The 20,569-nt window shown below is 44.0% G+C and overlaps 1 protein-coding gene across 1 annotated transcript; it reads left to right on the top strand.

The window, feature by feature from the left end:
- Positions 1-15,838: 15,838 nt before the first annotated feature.
- LOC130207810 (nuclear factor NF-kappa-B p100 subunit-like) lies at positions 15,839-19,629 on the top strand. Its single transcript, XM_056436525.1, has 3 exons — positions 15,839-16,008; positions 16,104-16,216; positions 19,418-19,629. Exons 1-3 carry the CDS (start codon positions 15,839-15,841, stop codon positions 19,627-19,629), a joined length of 495 nt encoding a protein of 164 aa, XP_056292500.1.
- Positions 19,630-20,569: the final 940 nt, after the last annotated feature.

The following is a 20,569-nucleotide window of genomic DNA, read 5'->3' as shown; positions in this document are numbered from 1 at the left end:
TGCTCACCACTGCTCACTAGTGCTCCCTGCCCTAGTGCTCACTGCTCCTAGTGCTCACTGCTCTAGCACTCACTACTCCCAGTGCTCACTACTCCCAGTGCTCACTGCTCTAGTACCACTCACTGTACCCACCAGTGCTCACTGCTCCTAGTGCTCACTGCTCCTGTACTCACTGCCCTAGTGCCTGCTACTGCCCTAGTGCTCACTGCTCCTAGTACTCACTACATCTAGTAGCTCACTACCCCTGCTCACGTTCCCAGTGGCCTCACTGCCCTAGCACCACCCCTGCTCCAGTGCTCACTACTCCCAGTGCTCACTGCCCTAGTGCTCACCACTGCCAGTGCCTCACTGCCCTAGTGCTCACTACTCCCAGTGTCACCACTGCCCCGGTCTTCTAGTACCTCACTTCACCCCAGCAAGTGCCCTAGCCTCACTCCCAGCACCTTAGTAATTCACTGCCCAGTGCCTGCACTGCCCTAGCACTCACCTGCTCCTAGCACCACTCACTCCCAGTGCCCACTGCCCTAGCACTCACTCACCCCAGTGCTCACCGCTCCAGTGCCTCACTCACTCCTAGTGCACTCACTCACTCCCAGTACCTCACTGCCCTAGTGCTCACTGCCCTAGTGTCACCACTCCTAGTACTCACCACCCTAGTACCACAGTGTCACTGTCCCAGTGCCCACTGCCCTAGTGCTCACTGCTCCCAGCACTCACTCACTCCCTAGTACCACTACCCCAGTGCTCACTACTCCCCAGTGCCTCACTGCCCTAGTGCCCACCACCCTAGTCAGCACTCACCGCTCCTAGCACTCACCACCCCAGTGCCTCACTCACTCCCAGTACTCACCTGCCCCTAGTGACCACTGCTCCCTTAGTGCTCACTCAATCCTAGTACGTGCCACTGCCCAGCGCACTACTACCCTAGTGCTCACTTCACCCCAGTGCTCACTCCCTAGTGCCCACCACCAGTGCCCACCAGTGCTCACTGCCCTAGTACTCACTGCTCCAGTGTCACATTGCCCTAGTGCCCACCACTCCCCAGTGCACCACCACCCTAGTACTCACTCACCCTAGTGCTCACCGCTCCCAGTGCCCTCCGTCCTTCCCTCCCGTGTCTTTCCCTGCCTGAGTCCTCTCCTATGCTCATGCCCCCATACCCTGCTCCCAGTGCACTGCCAGCTACGCCTATACCACTGCCCCTACTATGCATCTCATACTCTAGCCCTATCTCACTCCCAGTACTCACTCCTATGTCACGCCCATCCACTGCCTATGTCACTTCCCATGCTCACTCCCACCACGCCTTACCTATGTCCCAGTCTCACTCCCCATTCACTTGCCCCGCTCACTTTTCCAGTCACACCCGTATTCCAGTGTACTCACCAAACCTAAATACCTTTTTCACCACCCATCTCACGCCCTAACTCATGATTTAATCTATCCATTATTCCCATCACCACTCCCATATATCCTTTTCATTCCCATGCTCACTGTCCTAGATCACTGCTCTATAACTTAGTTCATACCCATGCTACCCCCCTAGTGCCACCTATACCCATACCCAATATATTATGTCACTGCCTTTTATTTAGTCTCAACTCAGTCCTGCTCCCGGTATGACCACTGCTTATACCCCCATAAGTCATACTCCAGTGTACTATCCATAATCTTATTATCCCCTGTACTTTTACACTATAATTTTTTCAACCCCCAGTTATATATCTATACCCCTCTCACTTTAGTACTTACTCTCATACATATTATCTACCCCTCTATCTAATTATCTCATATAGTGTAATCATCCTATCCTATTATTCATACCTATTAAACTCCCTTAGTACTCACCCGTAATATCCTGGGGGTCATGCCTGGCCTCACCAACCCATGTATCCAGTGCACCCTAGCCCGTCCTATTACCCATCTCATAAAACTCCCCTTAGTGCTATTCCTTATGTTTCACTCCATCTACATTCATGTATTCTATTAATATATCTATTATATTAAATTTAAATTTAAATATCTATTTTAACTTTAATAATTTCCCATATTTAATTTTCCCTTTTTTACACTTTATTAATTCCCCTTCCCAAAAATTTAAAAAAAACTTTTCATTTATATATTTTCTTATTTTTAAACCCCTCTTTTTCCCCCTTTTTTATTAATTTTTTTACTTTATCCCTTATATTTATATCCCTTTTAAATTTTTACATTATTTTATAATATTTTTATTTTTAATTATTATCCCCCCTATATTATTTATTAATCTTATATTTAAAATTTTTTTTTATCCCTTAATTTTATTTATTTTTCTACTTATTATTCCCTTATTTTATTATATTATCACTTTATTATATTACTTTTTACTTTTATTATCTTTAATTACAAATTTTTTATTTATTTTATATTATTTTTTACCCACTTATTATTTTAATTTTTATATTACCCTAAATTTTATTATTATTTTATTTATTATCCCCATATTTTATATTATATACCCCATATATTATAATTTTTTATATTTTTAAATTATTTTAAAAATTAAAAATTCCCTAATTTTTAATTTATAAAAAAAATAAAAAAAAAAATAAAAAAATAATTAAAATTTTTTTTTCTTTTTATTTTAATTAAATTTACAACCCAAAAAATTTAATTTAAAAAACAAAATTTTAAAAAAAAAAAAAAAACAAAACTTAATAAATATTAAACCCAAAAATAAAATAACAATAAAAATATAAATATATTTAATAAAATATATTTAATACATATTAATATTTTTATAATAATTTAAATATACACACATAACAAATTTTTATATATATATAATTTATAATATTATATATATATATTATATATATACTTATAATATATTTTTATATATATATATTATATATATTATTACTATATATTTTATATATATATATATATATATTTTATATATATATTTTATATATATATATATATATTTATTTTATATATATACATTTTATATATATATATTTTATATATATTATATATACATATTTATATTATATATATAAAATATATATTAAAATATATATATATTATATATAATTATAATATATATATATATATATATATATATATATATATAAAAATATATTAATAAATATACTTTTCATTTTATATATAAATATATACAAATATGTATAATTCATTTTTTTATAATATATATTATAAAACATATATATATATATATTAATACAATATATATATTAATTAAACAAATTTTTTATACATATATATTATATATATATATATAAAAGAATTATATAAAAATATATATAATATATATTATACATAAATATAATATATATATAATTTATACATATTATATATGTATTTATATATTATTTATACATATTATATATATATTATTTATATATATTTATATATTTATAATTTATATATATACATTGTATATTCATATATATAATAAATATATATATATAATATTATATATATATAATATATATAATTATATATATATATATACATATAAACATTATATATTAATATATATTATATATATTTCACATATAATTTTTACATATATATATAATATATTGTATAATATAAATATATACATGTATATAATATATATAATATATAATATATAACTTTTATATATATACACATATATATATAAAATAACATATTAAACTATATACAATTTTAATTTATACATATATAAATTTTTATATTATTATATATATATATATATTTTATATATATATATATATATAATATAATAATTATATATATATATATATATTAATTATATATATAATATAATTTTTTATATACTATATATATAAACTTATATAATATATAAAATATATATATATATATAATATATAAACTTATATATATATATATATATATAAATTTTATATATATATATATTAAAAAATATTTTTATATATATATATATATAATATAATATATATATATATATATATATATAGTATAATATATATAATATATATATATAAATACAAAATATATTATATATACAATTATAATATAATATATAATATATATTTTTATATATATACATATATATATATATATTATATATAATTATAAAACTAATAAAATTATAATATAATATTATAAAATATATAAATATATAATTATATATATATATAATATTTAAAAATATATATATATATATATATATATATTATATAATAAATTTTATATATATAATATATATATATATATATATTATATAATAATATATAATATTATATTATATATATATATATATATATATTATATATATAATATATATTATATAATTACAAAATATAAAATATATTCTAAAATATATAAAATATATATATCTAATATATATATATATATATATATAAATAATATAAATAAAAAATTATAAATATAACATATATATATACATAATATAAAATTTAATTATATATAAATATATACAAAATTTTAATATACATAAATATAATAACATAATATATATAATATAAATAATAAATAATAATAAAATAAAATAAAATTTAAAATTTTAAAAAAAATTTTAAAAAAATATTATATATTTTTTCCCTTTTTCTTTCCCCTTTCCCTTTTTTTTTATTCCCTTTATTCCTTTTAACACATAAAATTCTTTTCACCAAATTTAACAATAAACCCAAACATTTTTATATCACTTTTTTCCTTTTTTTTTTTTTTTTATTTTTTTTTTTCTTTTTTTTTTTTATTTTTTTTTTTTTTTTTTTTTTTTTTTCTTTTTTTTTTTTTTTTTTTTATTTTTTTTTTTTCTTTTTTTTTTTTTTTTTTTTTTTTTTTTTCTTTCTTTTTCCCAAATTTTCCTTTATTTTTTTTAAATTTTTTTTTCCTTTTTTCCCCTTTTTTTTATCATCTTTTCCTATCCTTTTCCCCTTCCTTTTTTTTTTTTTCCCCTTTTTTTTTTAATTAATATATTTTATTAAATAACATCAATTTATTAAATTATTATATTTTTTTTTTTTTTTTTCTTTTTTTTTTTTTTTTTTTTTTTTTTTTCTTTTTTCTTTTTTTTTTTTTTTTTTTTTTTCCTTTTTTTTTTTTTTTTCTTTTTTTTTTCTTTTTTTTTTTTTTTTCTTTTTTTTTTTTTTTTTTTTCTTTCACCATTTTTTAAAAACTTTTTTCTTATTTTTTTCTTTCTTTTCCCAAAAAATTTTCTAAACTTTAAATATAATTAATATATTATTATATTAAAAAAATTAAAAATTTTAAAAATCTTAATAAATTTAAATTTTTTTTTTATATATAAATTAATTTATTATTAATTTTAAATTATAAAATACTTTTAATTAAATTATTTTAATTATTAATTTCCCTTTATTATTTTAAATATTTATTAAAATTTTAAATATTTATTATAAATTAATTTATTATTTAAATATTTAAAAATTTAATCATTTATTATTAAATATTATTATTAAAATATTTTTTTTATAAAATAATTTTTATAAATTAAATATTATTATTAATCATTTATTATAAATATTATTATTTTAAAAATTTTTAAAAAAATAAAAATTTTATATTATATATAATAAATATATATATATTTAAAAAAACATTTTATAAAATATTTTTATTATTTTATTTAATTTAAAAAATAAAAAAATTAATTTTTAATTATTTTTTTTAAAAATTTTAATAAAATAAATTTTTTTTAATAATTTAAATATTTATTTTTAAAAACCCTTATTTTTTTTTTAATTAAAATTTTTTATTTTTTTTCCTTTAAAAACCTTTTTAAAAATTTTATATTTTTTTAAATATTACAAAAATTTTTAAATTTAAATCACATTAAATTTTTATTTATTATTTAATTTAAATTTTTTTATTTTAAAATAATTCCTTTTAATTTATATTTTTTTTTTAATATATATTATATATATATATATATACTTATAGTCTTAAAATTAATGATTTCATAATATTGACATTTCATCCTTTAAAAAACGAAATACTTTACTATCCTGCTTTTATTAAAGATTATTTTAATAACTTGATCACTATCAATATAACTATATTTTAAACATACAAATTATTTAGTGGTGGTTAATAAATTATTCTCATTAATACATTCATAAATATAAGTATTTTTTAAAATTGTATCTTCTAATTAAACTCCTAATTTAATGGACTAAACTATTCACATCCTGAATAAGTAATAGTCGCGTGGAGGTGGGCGGGGCTCTGTCGCGCCTCCACCAATCGGCGCGCTGTATTTGCCACGTGGCGCCGGAATTCCCCTCGAGCTCCGGGGCTTTCCGCTGTGACTGAGCTTCCGGTTGAGAGGGCTGCCTTACAAAATAAAAGCGACTATTTACAGAATTAGTGGATAATTTAGAAAAAAACGGCAAACTTACACAAAGACAAAAGTTAATATCGAAATAATAATTGTCTATATTTGATAAGTATTATCAAAAACTTTTCTATTTTATATTTCTTTTACATTTTGCATCCTGTCCAAACAAATTGTACTAATTAATTATAGCCGTTCTAATAAAGTTTGAAGTTCAGATTTACAAGGTAAAAATAAAGATAATACATCTTGAAGTTAATCAAATTGAAAAAAACAATAAAAAATATAAATACATAAATTATAACTTTAAAAAAAATGTTTTTTTTGTAATCAGTTCAAACTAAATAAAGAGAAGATACCTGCACTACTGCTGGATATTTATTGGATATGTGTTAAATAAATACTCTGCGTTTAGTTTGGACATTTAAATAACAATTGCTTTATTTTAAATACTTTTAATTTAGAACCAGTTATTTCATTGAGGTATTACTTGATGTATTTCTAACTACTAAACGTATTGAAGTAAGTAGATTAAGTAACATGAATACAAAATCCAAATATCACATTAAAACTCATTTTAAAAAGAGCGTCATAGATAGATCTTTATTTTGAAAAGCCCCAGCAGGAAGTGACGTCAGCTGTGCGGTCTCACTGCTGCTGCCTGTCGGGAGTTCGCCGTGTTCCAGCCAGCGGGTGCTGGAAATGAAACCTCACCTTACCCTCGCTTTGCGCTACCTCACGATCGATGCTGATCGTGTGTCAACTGCAGACACTGAGTCATTCCCCTCAAACGGAAACACTGCATCTCGTAGTTCTAAGAGTTAACACGACCATAAACACAGAGAAGAAGTTTCATCTCGATGATGACACGTCAGTCTGCCGTGTATCGATCAGTCAGTAAAGTTCGATCCGCGATTAGTTTATCTCTGTGTTATTGTTTATTGTGACTAAACATCTGTAGATGTGACACACTGCTGTTGTTGTTGTTGTTGTTGATGCTGTGTGTTGTGTTGCGCAACATGAGGCTGTGAACTTCTGTTTCTTTAACTTCGATCACTGGTTCGGTTCCGGTTCCTGAGACTCATCCCGGTTTAGTCCGTTATCCGGCTCACGTGAGCCGGTTCGTGGTGAAGAGTTCCAATGAAAGAAACGAGTCCGGATTCAATGAGCATGTTTCTGTTGAGACGTCTCCTGGAGCCGGACTTTATTTAAAGTGTTGTTTACTTCCTGTGACACTAAACAGGAAGTGTGTTCACGTAAAGTCTGTCAAATACATCGCAGCCTTGAGTTTTACTTTCACTTCGGACTCCGACGCGAACATCCCCCCCCCCCCCCGCTTCCAGTCTTTATGCTAAGCTAGGCTAACATTCCCCCTGCTGCCAGTCTTTGTGCTAAGCTAGGCTAACATTCCCCCCGCTTCCAGTCTTTATGCTAAGCTAAAATCCCCACTGCTGACAGTCTTTGTGCTCAGCTAGGCTAACATTAACTTCAGTCTTTATGCTAAAGCTAGGCTAACATTCCTACTGCCAGTCTTGTGTAAGCTAGGCTGTTCCCCCAGCTTCCAGTCTTTATGCTGAATAACATTCCCCTGCTGCCAGTCTTTGTGCTAAGCTAAGGCTAGCATCCCCTGCTTTCAGTCTTTATGCTAAGCTGAGCTATTGTCCCCTATTCCAGTCTTTGTGCTAAGCAGAGCTAACATTCCTCCTGCTTCCGTGCTTTATGCTAAGCTATTAACATTTCCTCCCTTGCTTCCAGTCGTTGTGCTAAGCTAGTGCAACAATCCCCCCGGCTTCCAGTCTTTGTGCTGAATATTTAACATTCCCCTGTACCCAGTCTTGTGCTAGTAAACTGTGTCCTCCCTTGCTTCCAGTCGTTGTTTCATGACTATCAATCCCCCATTTCCAGTCTTTGTGCTAAGATATTCGCATCCCCCCTGCTTCCAGTCTTTGTGCTAGCTAGGCTAACATTCCACTAACTCCCAGATTTACGTATCTGCGGGAAAACTAAAGCCATAAGAAGGAAGTGTCCTCCTGCAGGGAGCTGGTACTTCATCATCATCATCACCATCACCTTCACCTTCATAATTGTGGTGCTTGGCGGAGCTCAGGTGTGTTGGCGTTACGAAGAAACAACAACTGTCAGGCTACTTTAAGCGATCAAGCATCTTTAAATCATGACATCACTTCCACGGAGGAAGGAAGGAAGGAGAAGCAGAGAGGAAGGAAGGAGAAGGAAGCAGAGGAAGAGGAAGGAAGCAAGTTTCCTTCTTCTTCTGAGTGTTTTGTAAACAGCAGTGACATCATCACCGGCCGCCCCCTAGATCTGGAATTCTGGGGTTTCCTCAGCTCGTACTTCCAGAGATGACAGAGACAAGCCAGATGGAGAGGACAGACTGACAGTCTGTCATGTGTCTGTAGATTTGATTCTTCACATTCAGTCAGTTTGTTTGTTTGTTTTACTCTGCAATTTCCTGTTTCACATTTAGTCTGTTTGTTCTGAGATGGTAAACTCAGTTCCAACATCGACAACGACGTGAGTCTCTCTGTTTATACACATATATACATGTTTATAAATATATATGTTTATATCATATATATAAATATATATATATATATATATTATCTGATCAAGTCTAAAGTAACGAGTGTAATCCTCAATTATAGTACAAGTACATTTCAAGTGTTGAATTTAAAATAATATATAACAGATTATATTTCTGTTTATTGTATTAAATCACAAACAACAACAACACAACAACAATACGACCACCAGCAGTGCTGTTGAGCTCACCAGTAAAAGAGATTTAAAACGACACGGGCTGATCAGTCACTTCTGTTGTTGTGTTGTCCTCATGTTGTTGATGTCGGCTGCAGATGAACATGATGATATTATCCCTCAAAGGCGGGCCCACCTGGGGATCGTCACCTCCACAGCCCGTGGTGTTGGATGAGACTTTTAACAGGGGCCTCTTGAGGTCCAGGTCTTGCCGGAGCCTCTTCAGGGGTCAGGTCACTGGAACCTCTTCAAGTCCAGGTCTTACTGGGCCTGCTGGGGTCAGATGTACTGGAACATCTTCAGGGTCCAGGTCTTACTGGAACCTCTTCAGGTCCAGGTACTGGAACCTCTTTGAGGTCCCAGGTCTTACTGGAACCTGCGGAGTTGAGATGCTTGCACTGGGACTCTCTTCGGGGTCCAGATGCCTGGAACCTCTTCAGGGTGGTGCCCACTGAACCTCTTGGGGTTGGTCTTATGGAACCTCTTCGGGGTCAGGTCCTGGAACCTCTTCAGGGGTCAGGTCTTACTGGAACTCTTTGAGGTCAAAATTCTTGCTCAGAACTCTTCAGGGGTCCAGGTCTTCCTGGAACTTTCCTCTTCAAGGGTCAGGGTGCCTGGAATTCTTCAGGGTCCCAGGTCTTACTGGAACCTCTTCCAGGGTCCAGGTCTTGCTGGAACTCTTGGTCCAGGTCTTGGAACCTCTTCAGGGGTCCAGGTCTTGCTGAACCTCTTCAGGGTCCAGGTCATAGGAACCTCTTGGGGTTCAGGTCTTGCTGGAACCTCTTTAAGGTCCAGGTCTTCCCTGGAACCTCTTCAGGGGTCCAGGTCTGGGAACTCTTTGGGGTCCCAGGTCTTGCTGGAGACACTCTTCCAGGGTCGGTCTTACTGGACGACCTCTTTAAGGGTCCAGGTCTTGCTGGAACCTCTTCAGAGTCCAGGTCTTGCTGGAACCTCTTCAGGGATCAGGTCTTTCTGGAACCTCTTCCGGGGTCCAGGTCTTACTGGAACCTCTTCGGGGTCCAGGTCTTACTGGAACCTCTTTAAGGGTCCAGGTCTTACTGGAACTTGGGGGTTGGGTCTTACTGGAACACTCTTCAGGGGTCCAGAATTCTTACTGAGAACCTCTTCAGGGTCCAGGTCTTACTGGAACCTCTTCAGGGGTCCAGGTCCCACTGGAACCTCTTTGGGGTCCAGGTCTTACTGGAACCTCTTCAGGGAGTTCGGTCTTTCAGACCTCTTTAAAGAGATGGGTCTTACTGAACCTCTTGGGTCAGTCTTGCCTGGAACTCTCAGAGATTTGAGTCTGCCCTGGGAGACTCTTCAGGGTCCAGGACTTGCCTAGACTTCTTCAGGGATCCAGGTCTTCTGGAACCTCTTCAGAATTCGGTCTTACTAGACTCTTGGGGATCCAGGTCTTGCTGGAACCTCTTCAGGTCCAGGTCTTGCCTGGAACCTCTACAAGCTCCAGGTCTTACTGGAACCTCTTCCAGGGGTCCAGGTCTTGCAAATTCTCTGAGGCTCCAGGTCTTCAGGTCTCTTGGGGTCAGGTCTTACTGGAACCTCTTCAGTTAGGTCTTACTGGAACCTCTTCAGGCTCCAGGTCAGCTGGAACCTCTTCAGGGATCCAGGTCTTACTGGAACCTCTTTAAGGTCCGGGTCTTTCCCAGATCTCCTCTGGGGTCCTTTGAGTCTTTTATTACAGAGCAGCAGTCCTCCGTGTAGTGGGGGGTCCCCAGCACGGGACTGGTCTGAAATGTGGTCTGTGAGCCCTGGTAGACTGGACCTGGGTCCAGAAGGTCAAAGGTCCCCAGTTCCTGGGCTTCTTTGTGTTGCAGCTCAGGTCCTACATCCCAGATCGTGAGGCCCAAACAGGTGGAGCCAATACAGGTAAGTACCTGGTCCATGCCTGTGGTAGAAATTTTATGATTGCAGTGCCTGTAGTGAGTACTGTATGATAATACATGGTTGTCTCCAGAGGCTGGGTTCCGGTGTGATCTGAGGGCCATCCCTTGGCCCAGGGGAGACTCGGCCCGAGAAAACCAGAGACCCATAGGCAGTGAAGGTACAGAACCCTGTGGTCCCAGTGTGTGCTAGTACCTCTCAGTATTAGGTACCAGTGTTATTTAGTACACCTCTCAGGGTCCCGGTGTGTGCTAGTACCTCTCAGTAGACTGGTGTGTGTGCTGCTTCCTCAGTGAGTCAGTGTGTACTGGTACCTCTGTTAGTACCAGTGTGTATAGTGCCTCTCAGTGAGCCTGGTGTGCTAGTACCTCTCAGGAGTCCCAGTGTGTACTAGTGCCTTCTCGGTACCAGTGTGCTAGTACCTCTCAGGGTCCCAGTGTGTGCTAGTACCTCTGGTAGATCCCAGTGTGTGCTAGTACCTCTCAGGCAGTGCCAGTGACACTAGTACCTCTCAGGAGTCCCAGTGTTGTACTAGTACCTCTCAGTAGTCGGTGTGTATAGTATATCGTCGTTCCAGTGTGCTCTAGTACCTCTCAATGAGGTTCCCAGTGTGTGCTACTTTTCTCAGTGGTCCCAGTGTGTACTAGTACCTCTCATGGTCCCAGTGTGTACTAGTACCTCTCAATGGTCAGTGTGTACTGGTACTCTCAGTGGTGTTATAAACCTCAGTGATCAGTGCAGTGCCTCTCAGACCCAGTGTGTGCTGTTTTCTCATTCAAACCTCAGTGTGTGCAGGCCTCAGTGGTCCCGAGTGTGTGCTAGTGCCTCTCCAGTGGACCCAGTGTGTGGTGCCTCTGGTGGTCCAGTGTGTACTAGTACCTCTCCAGGTAGACAGTGTGTACAGGTACCTCTCAGTGGTCCCAGTGTGCTAGTGCCTCTCCAGGGTCCCAGTGGTACTCTCAGTGGTCCCAGTGTGTACTAGTACCTCTCAGTGAATCCCAGTGTTATTGCTAGTACCTCTCATTGGTGTGCTAGTACTCTCAGTGGTGTGTACTGGTGCCTCTCAGTGGTCCCAGTGTGTACTAGTGCCTCTCCATTCAGTCCCAGTGTTAAATGCCTCTCAGTGGTCCCAGTGTGCCTGGTACCTCTCAAGTGATGCAGTGTGTATAGTACCTCAGGTCCCGGTGTGCTAGTATATATGAGAACTTCAGTGTGCAGTACTCCTGGTGAGTCCCAGTGTTGTGCTGACTCCTCAGTAGTGTGGTACTCTCCGTGGTCCCAGTGTGTACTAGTACCTCTCAGTGGTGTGTGGTACTTGTCTCAGTGGTATAGTGTGTACTAGTACCTCTCAGTAGTCAGTGTGCTAGTACCTCTGAGTGGTCAGTGTGTACTGGTACCCTCTCAATCAGAATCCCAGTGTACTAGTACCTCTCAGTGGACAGTGTGTACTGGTATCTCAGTAGACAGTGCCTCTCCATTGAATTTGGTGTGGCTGTTGCCTCAGACCCAGTGTGCTGGTACCTCTCATTTGGTCCAGTGTTGCCTCTCAGTGATACCAATTGGTGCCTCTCCAGTGGTCCCAGTGTGGCACTGGTGCCTCTCAGCCATTCCCAGTGTGTGCCTGGTACCTCTCAGTGGTCCCAGTGTGCTAGTGCCTCTCAATAGTCCCAGTGTGTGTGATGCCTCTCAGTGGGCCGGTGTGGGCTAGTACCTCTCAGTGGTCAGTGTGTGCTAGGTATCTCAGTGGTCCCAGTGTGCTAGTGCCTCAGTCAGTGTGCTGGTACTCTCCAGTACCGGTGTTATTTAATTGCTCTCATTGAACCCAGGTGGCTGAGTGCACTCTCAGTGAACCGGTGTGCCTGGTGCCTCAGTGGTCAGTGTGACACTAGTGCCTCTCAGTGGTCCCCAGTGTGTACTGGTGCCTCTCCAGACCAGTGTGCTGGTACCATCAGTGGCCTGGTGGTCAGTGGTTCGTGCCTCAGTGGTGCAGTGTGCCTAGTGCCTCTCAGTAGTCGGTGTGTACTAGTGCCTCTGGTAGTACAGTGTGGCCTGGTACCTCTCAGTGGTCCCAGTGTTGTTATAGTACCTCTCAGTGAGTACCAGTGTGTACTGGTACCTCTCAGCTCAGTCCCAGTGTGTACCAGGCGCATGGGGTTACAGTGTGCTAATTGCCTCAGGAGTCCCAGTGTGTGCTAGTACCTCTGGGGTCCCAGTGTTACTAGTACCTCTCAGTGAATCCCAGTGTGTACTAGTACTTGCTCTCAGGAGTCCCAGTGTGCTGGGCACTGTCAATCAGTCAGTGTGTGCTAGTGCCTCTCAGTAGTCTGATGTGCCTCTCAGTAGTCAGTCAGTAAGCTAATGCCTCTCGGTGGTGTGTGCTAGTACCTCTCAGTAGTGTGTACTAGTACCTCTCAGTAGTGTGCTAATTGCCTCTCAGTAGTCCCAGTGTGTACTAGTACCTCTCAGTAGTCCCAGTGTGTGCTAGTACTCTCAGTGATCCCAGTGTGTGCTAGGCTCTCAGGTCCCAGTGTGTACTAGTGCCTCTCAGTAGTCCCAGTGTGTACTAATTGCCTCTCAGGAGTCCAGTGTGCTAGTACCTCTCAATCAGTCCCAGTGTGTACTAGTACCTCTCAGTAGTCCCAGTGTGTACTGAGTACCTCTCAGGAGTCCCCAGTGTGCTAGTGCCTCTCCAGTGGACCCAGTGTTGCTAGTGCCTCTCAATCCAGTGTACTGGTACCTCTCAGGTCCCAGTTATTGTGCCTGTTGCCTCTCCAGTGATCCCAGTGTGGCACTGGTGCTATATAGGGGTCCCAGTGTGTGCTAGCAGTACCTCTCAGTGGTGTGTACTAGTGCCTCAGTAGTCCCAGTGTGTGGTACCTCTCAATCCAGACCCAGTGTGTGTACTGGTACCTCACCAGTGAGCCCAGTGTGTACTGGTACCTCTGTGGTCTGATGTGTACGTGCCTCTCAGGGTCCCAGTGTGTGCTAGTGCATCTCAGTAGTGTGTACTAGTGCCTCGGTGGTCCCAGTGTGTACTAGTACCTCTCAGTAGTCCCAGTGTGTAGTACCTCTCAGTGGTGTGTACAGTGCCTCTCAGGAGTCAGTGTGTACTAGTACCTCTCAGGAGTGTGTGCCTGGTGCCTCTCAGTGAGTGTGTGCTAGTGCCTCTCAGGGAATTATTGTGCTAGTACCTCTCAGATGTGCTAGTACCTCTCGGTGGTGTGTACTGGTACCTCTCGGGAGTGTGCTAGTACCTCTCAGTGAGTGTGTGCTAGTGCCTCTCAGGAAGTGTGCTAGTGCCTCTCAGGGGAGTTAATTGCCTCTCAGTGTACCTAGTACCTCTCAGTGTGTACCAGTGCCTCTCAGGGTGTGTACTGGTGCCTCTCAGTGGTGTGTGCTAGTGCCTCTCAGTGGTGTGTGCTAGTGCCTCTGGGTGTCTAGGCTGCTCTGTTAGTGTGCTAGTGCCTCTCAGTAGTGTGTACTAGTACCTCTCAGTAGTGTGTACCAGTACCTCTCAGGAGTGTGTACCAGTGCCTCTCAGTAGTGTGTACCAGTGCCTCTCAGGAGTGTGTACCAGTGCCTCTCAGGGTGTCTTTAGTGCCTCTCAGAGTGTCTGGTACCTCTCGGTGTGTACCAGTGCCTCTCAGGAGTGTGTACCAGTACCTCTCAGTAGTGTGTACTAGTGCCTCTCAGGAGTGTGTACTAGTGCCTCTCAGGAGTGTGTACTAGTGCCTCTCAGGAGTGTGTACCAGTGCCTCTCAGTAGTGTGTACTAGTGCCTCTCAGGAGTGTGTACTAGTGCCTCTCAGGAGTGTGTACTAGTACCTCTCAGTAGTGTGTACTAGTACCTCTCAGTAGTGTGTACTAGTGCCTCTCAGGAGTGTGTACTAGTACCTCTCAGGAGTGTGTACTAGTACCTCTCAGTAGTGTGTACTAGTACCTCTCAGGTGTGCCTCTCAGTAGTGTGCTAGTACCTCAGTGGTGTGTACTGGTGCCTCTCGGAGTGTGCTGTTCTCTCAGTGGTGTGCCAGTACCTCTCATTAGTGTTAGTACCTCTCAGGGTGTCTGGTGCCTCAGGGTGTGTTACCAGTGCCTCTCAGTAGTGTGTGCCAGTGCCTCTCAGGGGTGTGTACTAGTGCACCTCAGAAGTGTCTTCCAGTACCTCTCAGTAGTGTGTGCAGTGCCTCTCAGGGTGTGTACCAGTACCTCTCAGTAGTGTGTGCCAGTGCTCTCAGTGTGTGCAGTGCCTGCCTCTCAGTGGTGTGTGTGCTAGTGCCTCTCAGTAGTGTGTGCTAGTACTGCCTCAGTAGTGTGTACTAGTACCTCTCAGGAGTGTGTACCAGTACCTCTCAGTAGTGTGTACCAGTACCTCTCAGGAGTGTGTACCAGTACCTCTCAGGAGTGTGTACTAGTGCCTCTCAGGAGTCTGTACTAGTACCTCTCAGGAGTGTGTACTAGTACCTCTCAGTAGTGTGTACTAGTACCTCTCAGGAGTGTGTACTAGTACCTCTCAGTGTGTACTAGTGCCTCTCAGGAGTGTGTACTAGTACCTCTCAGGAGTGTGTACCAGTGCCTCTCAGTAGTGTGTACTAGTACCTCTCAGGAGTGTGTACTAGTACCTCTCAGGAGTGTGTACCAGTACCTCTCAGTAGTGTGTACTAGTACCTCTCAGGAGTGTGTACCAGTGCCTCTCAGTAGTGTGCTAATTGCCTCTCAGGTGTGCCAGTGCCTCTCAGTGGTGTGTGCTGGTACCTCAGTAGTGTGTGCCTCTCAGGAGTACTAACCCTCTCAGTGATGCCAGTGCCTCAGAATGCCTAACCCTCCCCAGGTGAGTAACTACGTGGGCGTGGCCCGGGTGGAGGTGCAGCTGGTGTCCCACACGGAGCCCCCCCGGGCCCACGCCCACAGCCTGGTGGGCCGCCACTGCACCGAGAGCGGCACCTGCACGCTGGACATCGGGCCCACGGACCTCACCGCCTCGTCAGTAGCCAATCACGTCTCTGCACCCGAACACAACCTGTATACACACGCTGAGGCTGTGATGTCACTTCCTGCTGTGATGTCACTTCCTGTAGATTCAGTAACCTGGGGATCCTCCACGTCACCAAGAAAGGTGTGGTGGAGGTCCTGAGCCGGAGACTCAGGGACGAGAGGACGAGGCAGAAAGGAGCTGACCACCCCCTCTCAGGTAGACCCCCTCTCAGGTAGACCCCCTCACAGGTAGACCCCCTCACAGGTAGACCCCCTCTCAGGTAGACCCCCTCTCAGGTAGACCCCCTCACAGGTAGACCCCCTCTCAGGTAGACCCCCTCTCAGTGAGACCCCCTCACAGGTAGACCCTCACAGGTAGACCCCTCTCAGGTAGACCCCTCAGGTGAGCCCTACAGGTAGACCCCCTCTCAGGTAGACCCCCTCACAGGTAGAGCCCTCAGTGAACCCCCTCTCAGGTAGACCCCTCTCAGGTAGACCCCTCTGGTCCCCTCTGAACCCCCTCACAGGTGAACCCCTCGGGTGGGCCCCACACAGGTAGACCCCTCACAGGTGGGCCCTCTCCAGGTAGACCCCCTCACAGGTGAGCCTACCCCTCAGGTAGACCCCCTCTCAGGTAGACCCCCTCTCAGGTAGACCCCCTCTCAGGTAGACCCCCACACAGGTAGACCCCCTCTCAGGTAGACCCCCTCACAGGTAGACCCCCTCACAGGTAGACCCCCTCTCAGGTAGACCCCCTCTCAGGTAGACCCCCTCACAGGTAGACCCCCTCAGGTAGACCCCCTCTCAGGTAGACCCCCTCACAGGTAGACCCCCCCTCAGGTGGAACCCTCTCAGGTAGACCCCCTCTCAGGTAGGCCCCCTCTCAGGTGGAGCCCCCACACAGGTAGACCCCTCACAGGTGGAGCCCCTCTCAGGTGAGCCCCTCACAGGTGAGACCCTCCTCAGGTAGACCCCTCACAGACCCCTCAGGGTAGACCCCTCACAGGTGACCCCCTCTCAGGTAGACCCCCTCACAGGTAGACCCCCTCTCAGGTCAGGTGGGCCCCCTCTCAGGTAGACCCCTCTCAGGTAGACCCCTCACAGGTGAGCCCCTCAGTAGGACCCCTCACAGGTAGACCCCCTCTCAGGTAGACCCTCTCACAGGTGACCCCCTCTCCAGGTAGACCCCCTCTCCAGGTAGACCCCCTCACAGGTGAGACCCCCTCACAGACCCCCTCTCAGTGAGCCCCCTCACAGTCAGGCCCTCAGGTAGACCCCAGCCCCCTCAGCCCCCTCTCAGGTAGACCCCGGTGAGCCCCCTCTCAGGTAGACCCCTCTCAGGTGAGCCCCTCCGTTGAGCCCCTCTCAGGTAGACCCCTCAGGTGGGCCCTCTCAGGGTGAACCCCCCACAGGTAGACCCCTCTCAGGTGGACCCTCACAGGTAGACCCCTCTCAGGTGGACCCCCTCTCAGGTAGACCCCTCTCAGGTAGACCCCCACAGGTAGACCCCTCTCAGGTGAGCCCCCTCACAGGTGGAGCCCCACAGCTCTCCAGGTAGACCCTCTCAGGTGAGCCCCTCTCAGGTAGCCCCTCACTCACAGGTAGACCCCTCTCAGGTAGACCCCCACCATAGAGCCCCCACCAGGTTGGACCCCTCTCAGGTAGACCCCCTCAGGTGAGCCCTGGCTCTCAGGTGGACCCCTCTCTCAGGTAGACCCCCTCACAGGTAGACCCCCTCTCAGGTAGACCCCCTCACGGAGCCCCCTCAAGGTGGGCCCCTCACACAGACCCCTCTCAGGTAGACCCCCTCTCAGGTAGACCCCCTCTCAGGCAGACCCCCTCTCAGGTAGACCCCCTCTCAGGTAGACCCCCTCTCAGGTAGACCCCCTCTCACGGGTGAACACCCCCTCACAGGTAGACCCCCTCTCAGGTAGACTCACCATAGAGACACAGACCCCCACTCAGGTAGACCCCCTCTCAGGTAGACCCCCTCACAGGTAGACCCCCTCTCAGGTAGACCCCCTCACAGGTAGACCCCCTCTCAGGTAGACCCCCTCTCAGGTAGACTCACCATAGACTCACCATAGAGACAGACCCCCACAGGTGAGACCCCTCTCAGGCCCCACACAGGTAGACCCTCTGTGAGCCCTCACAGGTAGACCTCCCTCACAGGTGAGCCACCCCCTCTCAGGTAGACCCCTCTCCAGGCAGACCCCTCACGGTGGAGCCCTCTCAGGAGAGACCCCCACACAGGTGAGCCCCACACAGTGGAGCCCCCTCTCAGGTAGACCCCTCGGGCCCCTCTCAGGTAGACCCCCTCTCAGGTAGACTCACCATGAGACCCCACAGGTAGACCCCCCACACAGGTGGGCCCCTCACAGGTAGACCCCTCTCAGGTAGACTCACCATGAGGCAGACCCTCACAGTGAGCCCCTCACAGGTAGGAGCCCCTCTCAGGTAGACCCCTCTCCAGGCCCCTCACAGGTGAACCCCTCCCAGGTAGACCCCTCACAGGTGAGCCCCCCTCTCAGGTAGACCCACCTCTCAGGTAGCCCTCTCAGGTGAGACCCCACACAGGTAGACCCCCTCTCAGTGAGCCCACTCATAGGAGACCTCCACATGAGACCCCACAGGTAGACCCCCACAGGTAGACCCCCACACAGGTAGACCCCCTCTCAGGTAGACTCACCATAGAGACACAGACCCCCACACAGGTAGACCCCCACACAGGTAGACCCCTCCAGGTGGACCCCCTCTCAGGTAGACCCCTGGGTGAGCCCCCCACACAGGTGACCCTCTCACACAGGTAGACCCCCTCTCAGGTAGACCCCCACAGGTGACCCACACAGGTGAGCCCCTCTCAGGTAGACGTCCCCACACAGTGATGGACCTGAACACACAGTTGTAGACCTACCTCACACAGGGCCCTCACAGGAGACCCTCTGAAGCCATAGAGACACAACCCCATCTCGACAGCAGATGGTAGACCCCCACACAGGTAGACCCCCTCACAGGTAGACCCCCTCTCAGGTAGACTCACCATAGAGACACAGACCCCCTCTCAGGTGGACACCTCACAGGGTGTCCTGCTGTGAGTAGACCCCCTCACAGGTGTCGCCCCCATGAACCCCTCGAGCCCCCACACAGGTAGACCCCCACACAGGTAGACCCCCTCTCAGGTAGACTCACCATAGAGACACAGACCTCCACACAGGTAGACCTCCAGGTGAGGTCCTCCATGGGTTGACCCAGTCAGGTATGAGATACAGACGCCTCCACAGGTAGACGCCCTCAGGGGTAGATGCCTCACAGGGTAGACCCCTGTGAGGTCCCCAGACCCCGTAGGTCCTCACAGGTAGAGGTCCCTCAAGGTGACCGGAGACACAGTCCACAGGTCTAAAGCGTCCGTCTCCTTCAGACTCTGAGGAGACCTCCATGGGGAAGGAGGCCAAGGAGCTGGTCGATGGTACCTCCAGGGGGAGGGCTTCACCGAGGGCTCAACCCCATCTCGTGAGGCGGGTTCAGTGCAGCGGGGCTGTCGGTACGAGGTCCGGGGGTCCAGGTGGTCACAATTCAGGAAGGCAGTGGCTCATTGGCGTCGCCGACTTCTCCCGACCTGGTCTCGGATAGGACAAGTCGATGCGGCTCGGTGCTGGGCGGTAGAGGTCCTCCTGGGTGAGGTCCTCCAGGGTGGGAGTCCTCCATGAGTAGGCGAGGTCCTCAGGGGTAGGAGTTCCATGGTTACAGGCGACCTCCATGGTAGAGGTCCTCCTACGAAAGGCGGCGATCCTCCATGGAGGTCCTCCAGGGTAGGCGTCCTCCGTGGTAGAGGTCCTCAGGTAAGGGTCCTCCAGGGTAGAGGTCCTCCAGGGAGGTCCTCCAGGGTGGTCCTCCAGGGGCGTCCTCCAGGGTGGGGTCCTCCATGGTGAGGTCCTCCATGGGTAGAGTCATCCAGGGTAGAGGTCCTCCATGGGTAGAGGTCTCCTCCAGGGTACTCCAGGGTGAGGTCCTCCAGGGTAGATGTCCTCCAGGTGAGGTCCTCCAGGGTAGAGGTCCTCCATAGTAGAGAGGTCCTCCGTGGTGAGCGTCCTCCATGGTAGGCGTCCTCCAGGGTGAGGGTCCTCAGGGTGGCCCTCCAGGTAGAGGTCCTCCATGGTAGGCGTCCTCCAGGAGTAGAGGTCCTCAGGTAGAGGTCCTCCATGGTCGACGTCCTCCAGGGTAGACGTCCTCCATGGTAGAGGTCCTCCATGGTAGAGGTCCTCCAGGGTAGAGGTCCTCCATGGTAGAGGTCCTCCGTGGTGGCGTCCTTCCAGGGTGAGGTCCTCCAGGTGACGTCCTCAGGGTAGAGGTCCTCCAGGTGAGGTCCTCCAGGGTGGTCCTCAGGGTGGGGTCCTCCATGGTCGACGTCCTCCATGGTAGAGGTCCTCCAGGGTAGAGGTCCTCCATGGTAGACGTCCTCCAGGGTAGAGGTCCTCCATGGTAGACGTCCTCCAGGGTAGAGGTCCTCCATGGTAGAGGTCCTCCATGGTAGAGGTCCTCCAGGGTAGAGGTCCTCCAGGGTAGAGGTCCT

Source organism: Pseudoliparis swirei, chromosome 18 (genome assembly GCF_029220125.1).
Source record: "Pseudoliparis swirei isolate HS2019 ecotype Mariana Trench chromosome 18, NWPU_hadal_v1, whole genome shotgun sequence".
NCBI lineage: Eukaryota > Metazoa > Chordata > Actinopteri > Perciformes > Liparidae > Pseudoliparis > Pseudoliparis swirei.
The sequence above is the reverse complement of the archived record's forward strand: the minus strand, read 5'-3'. Positions and strand labels throughout refer to the sequence as shown.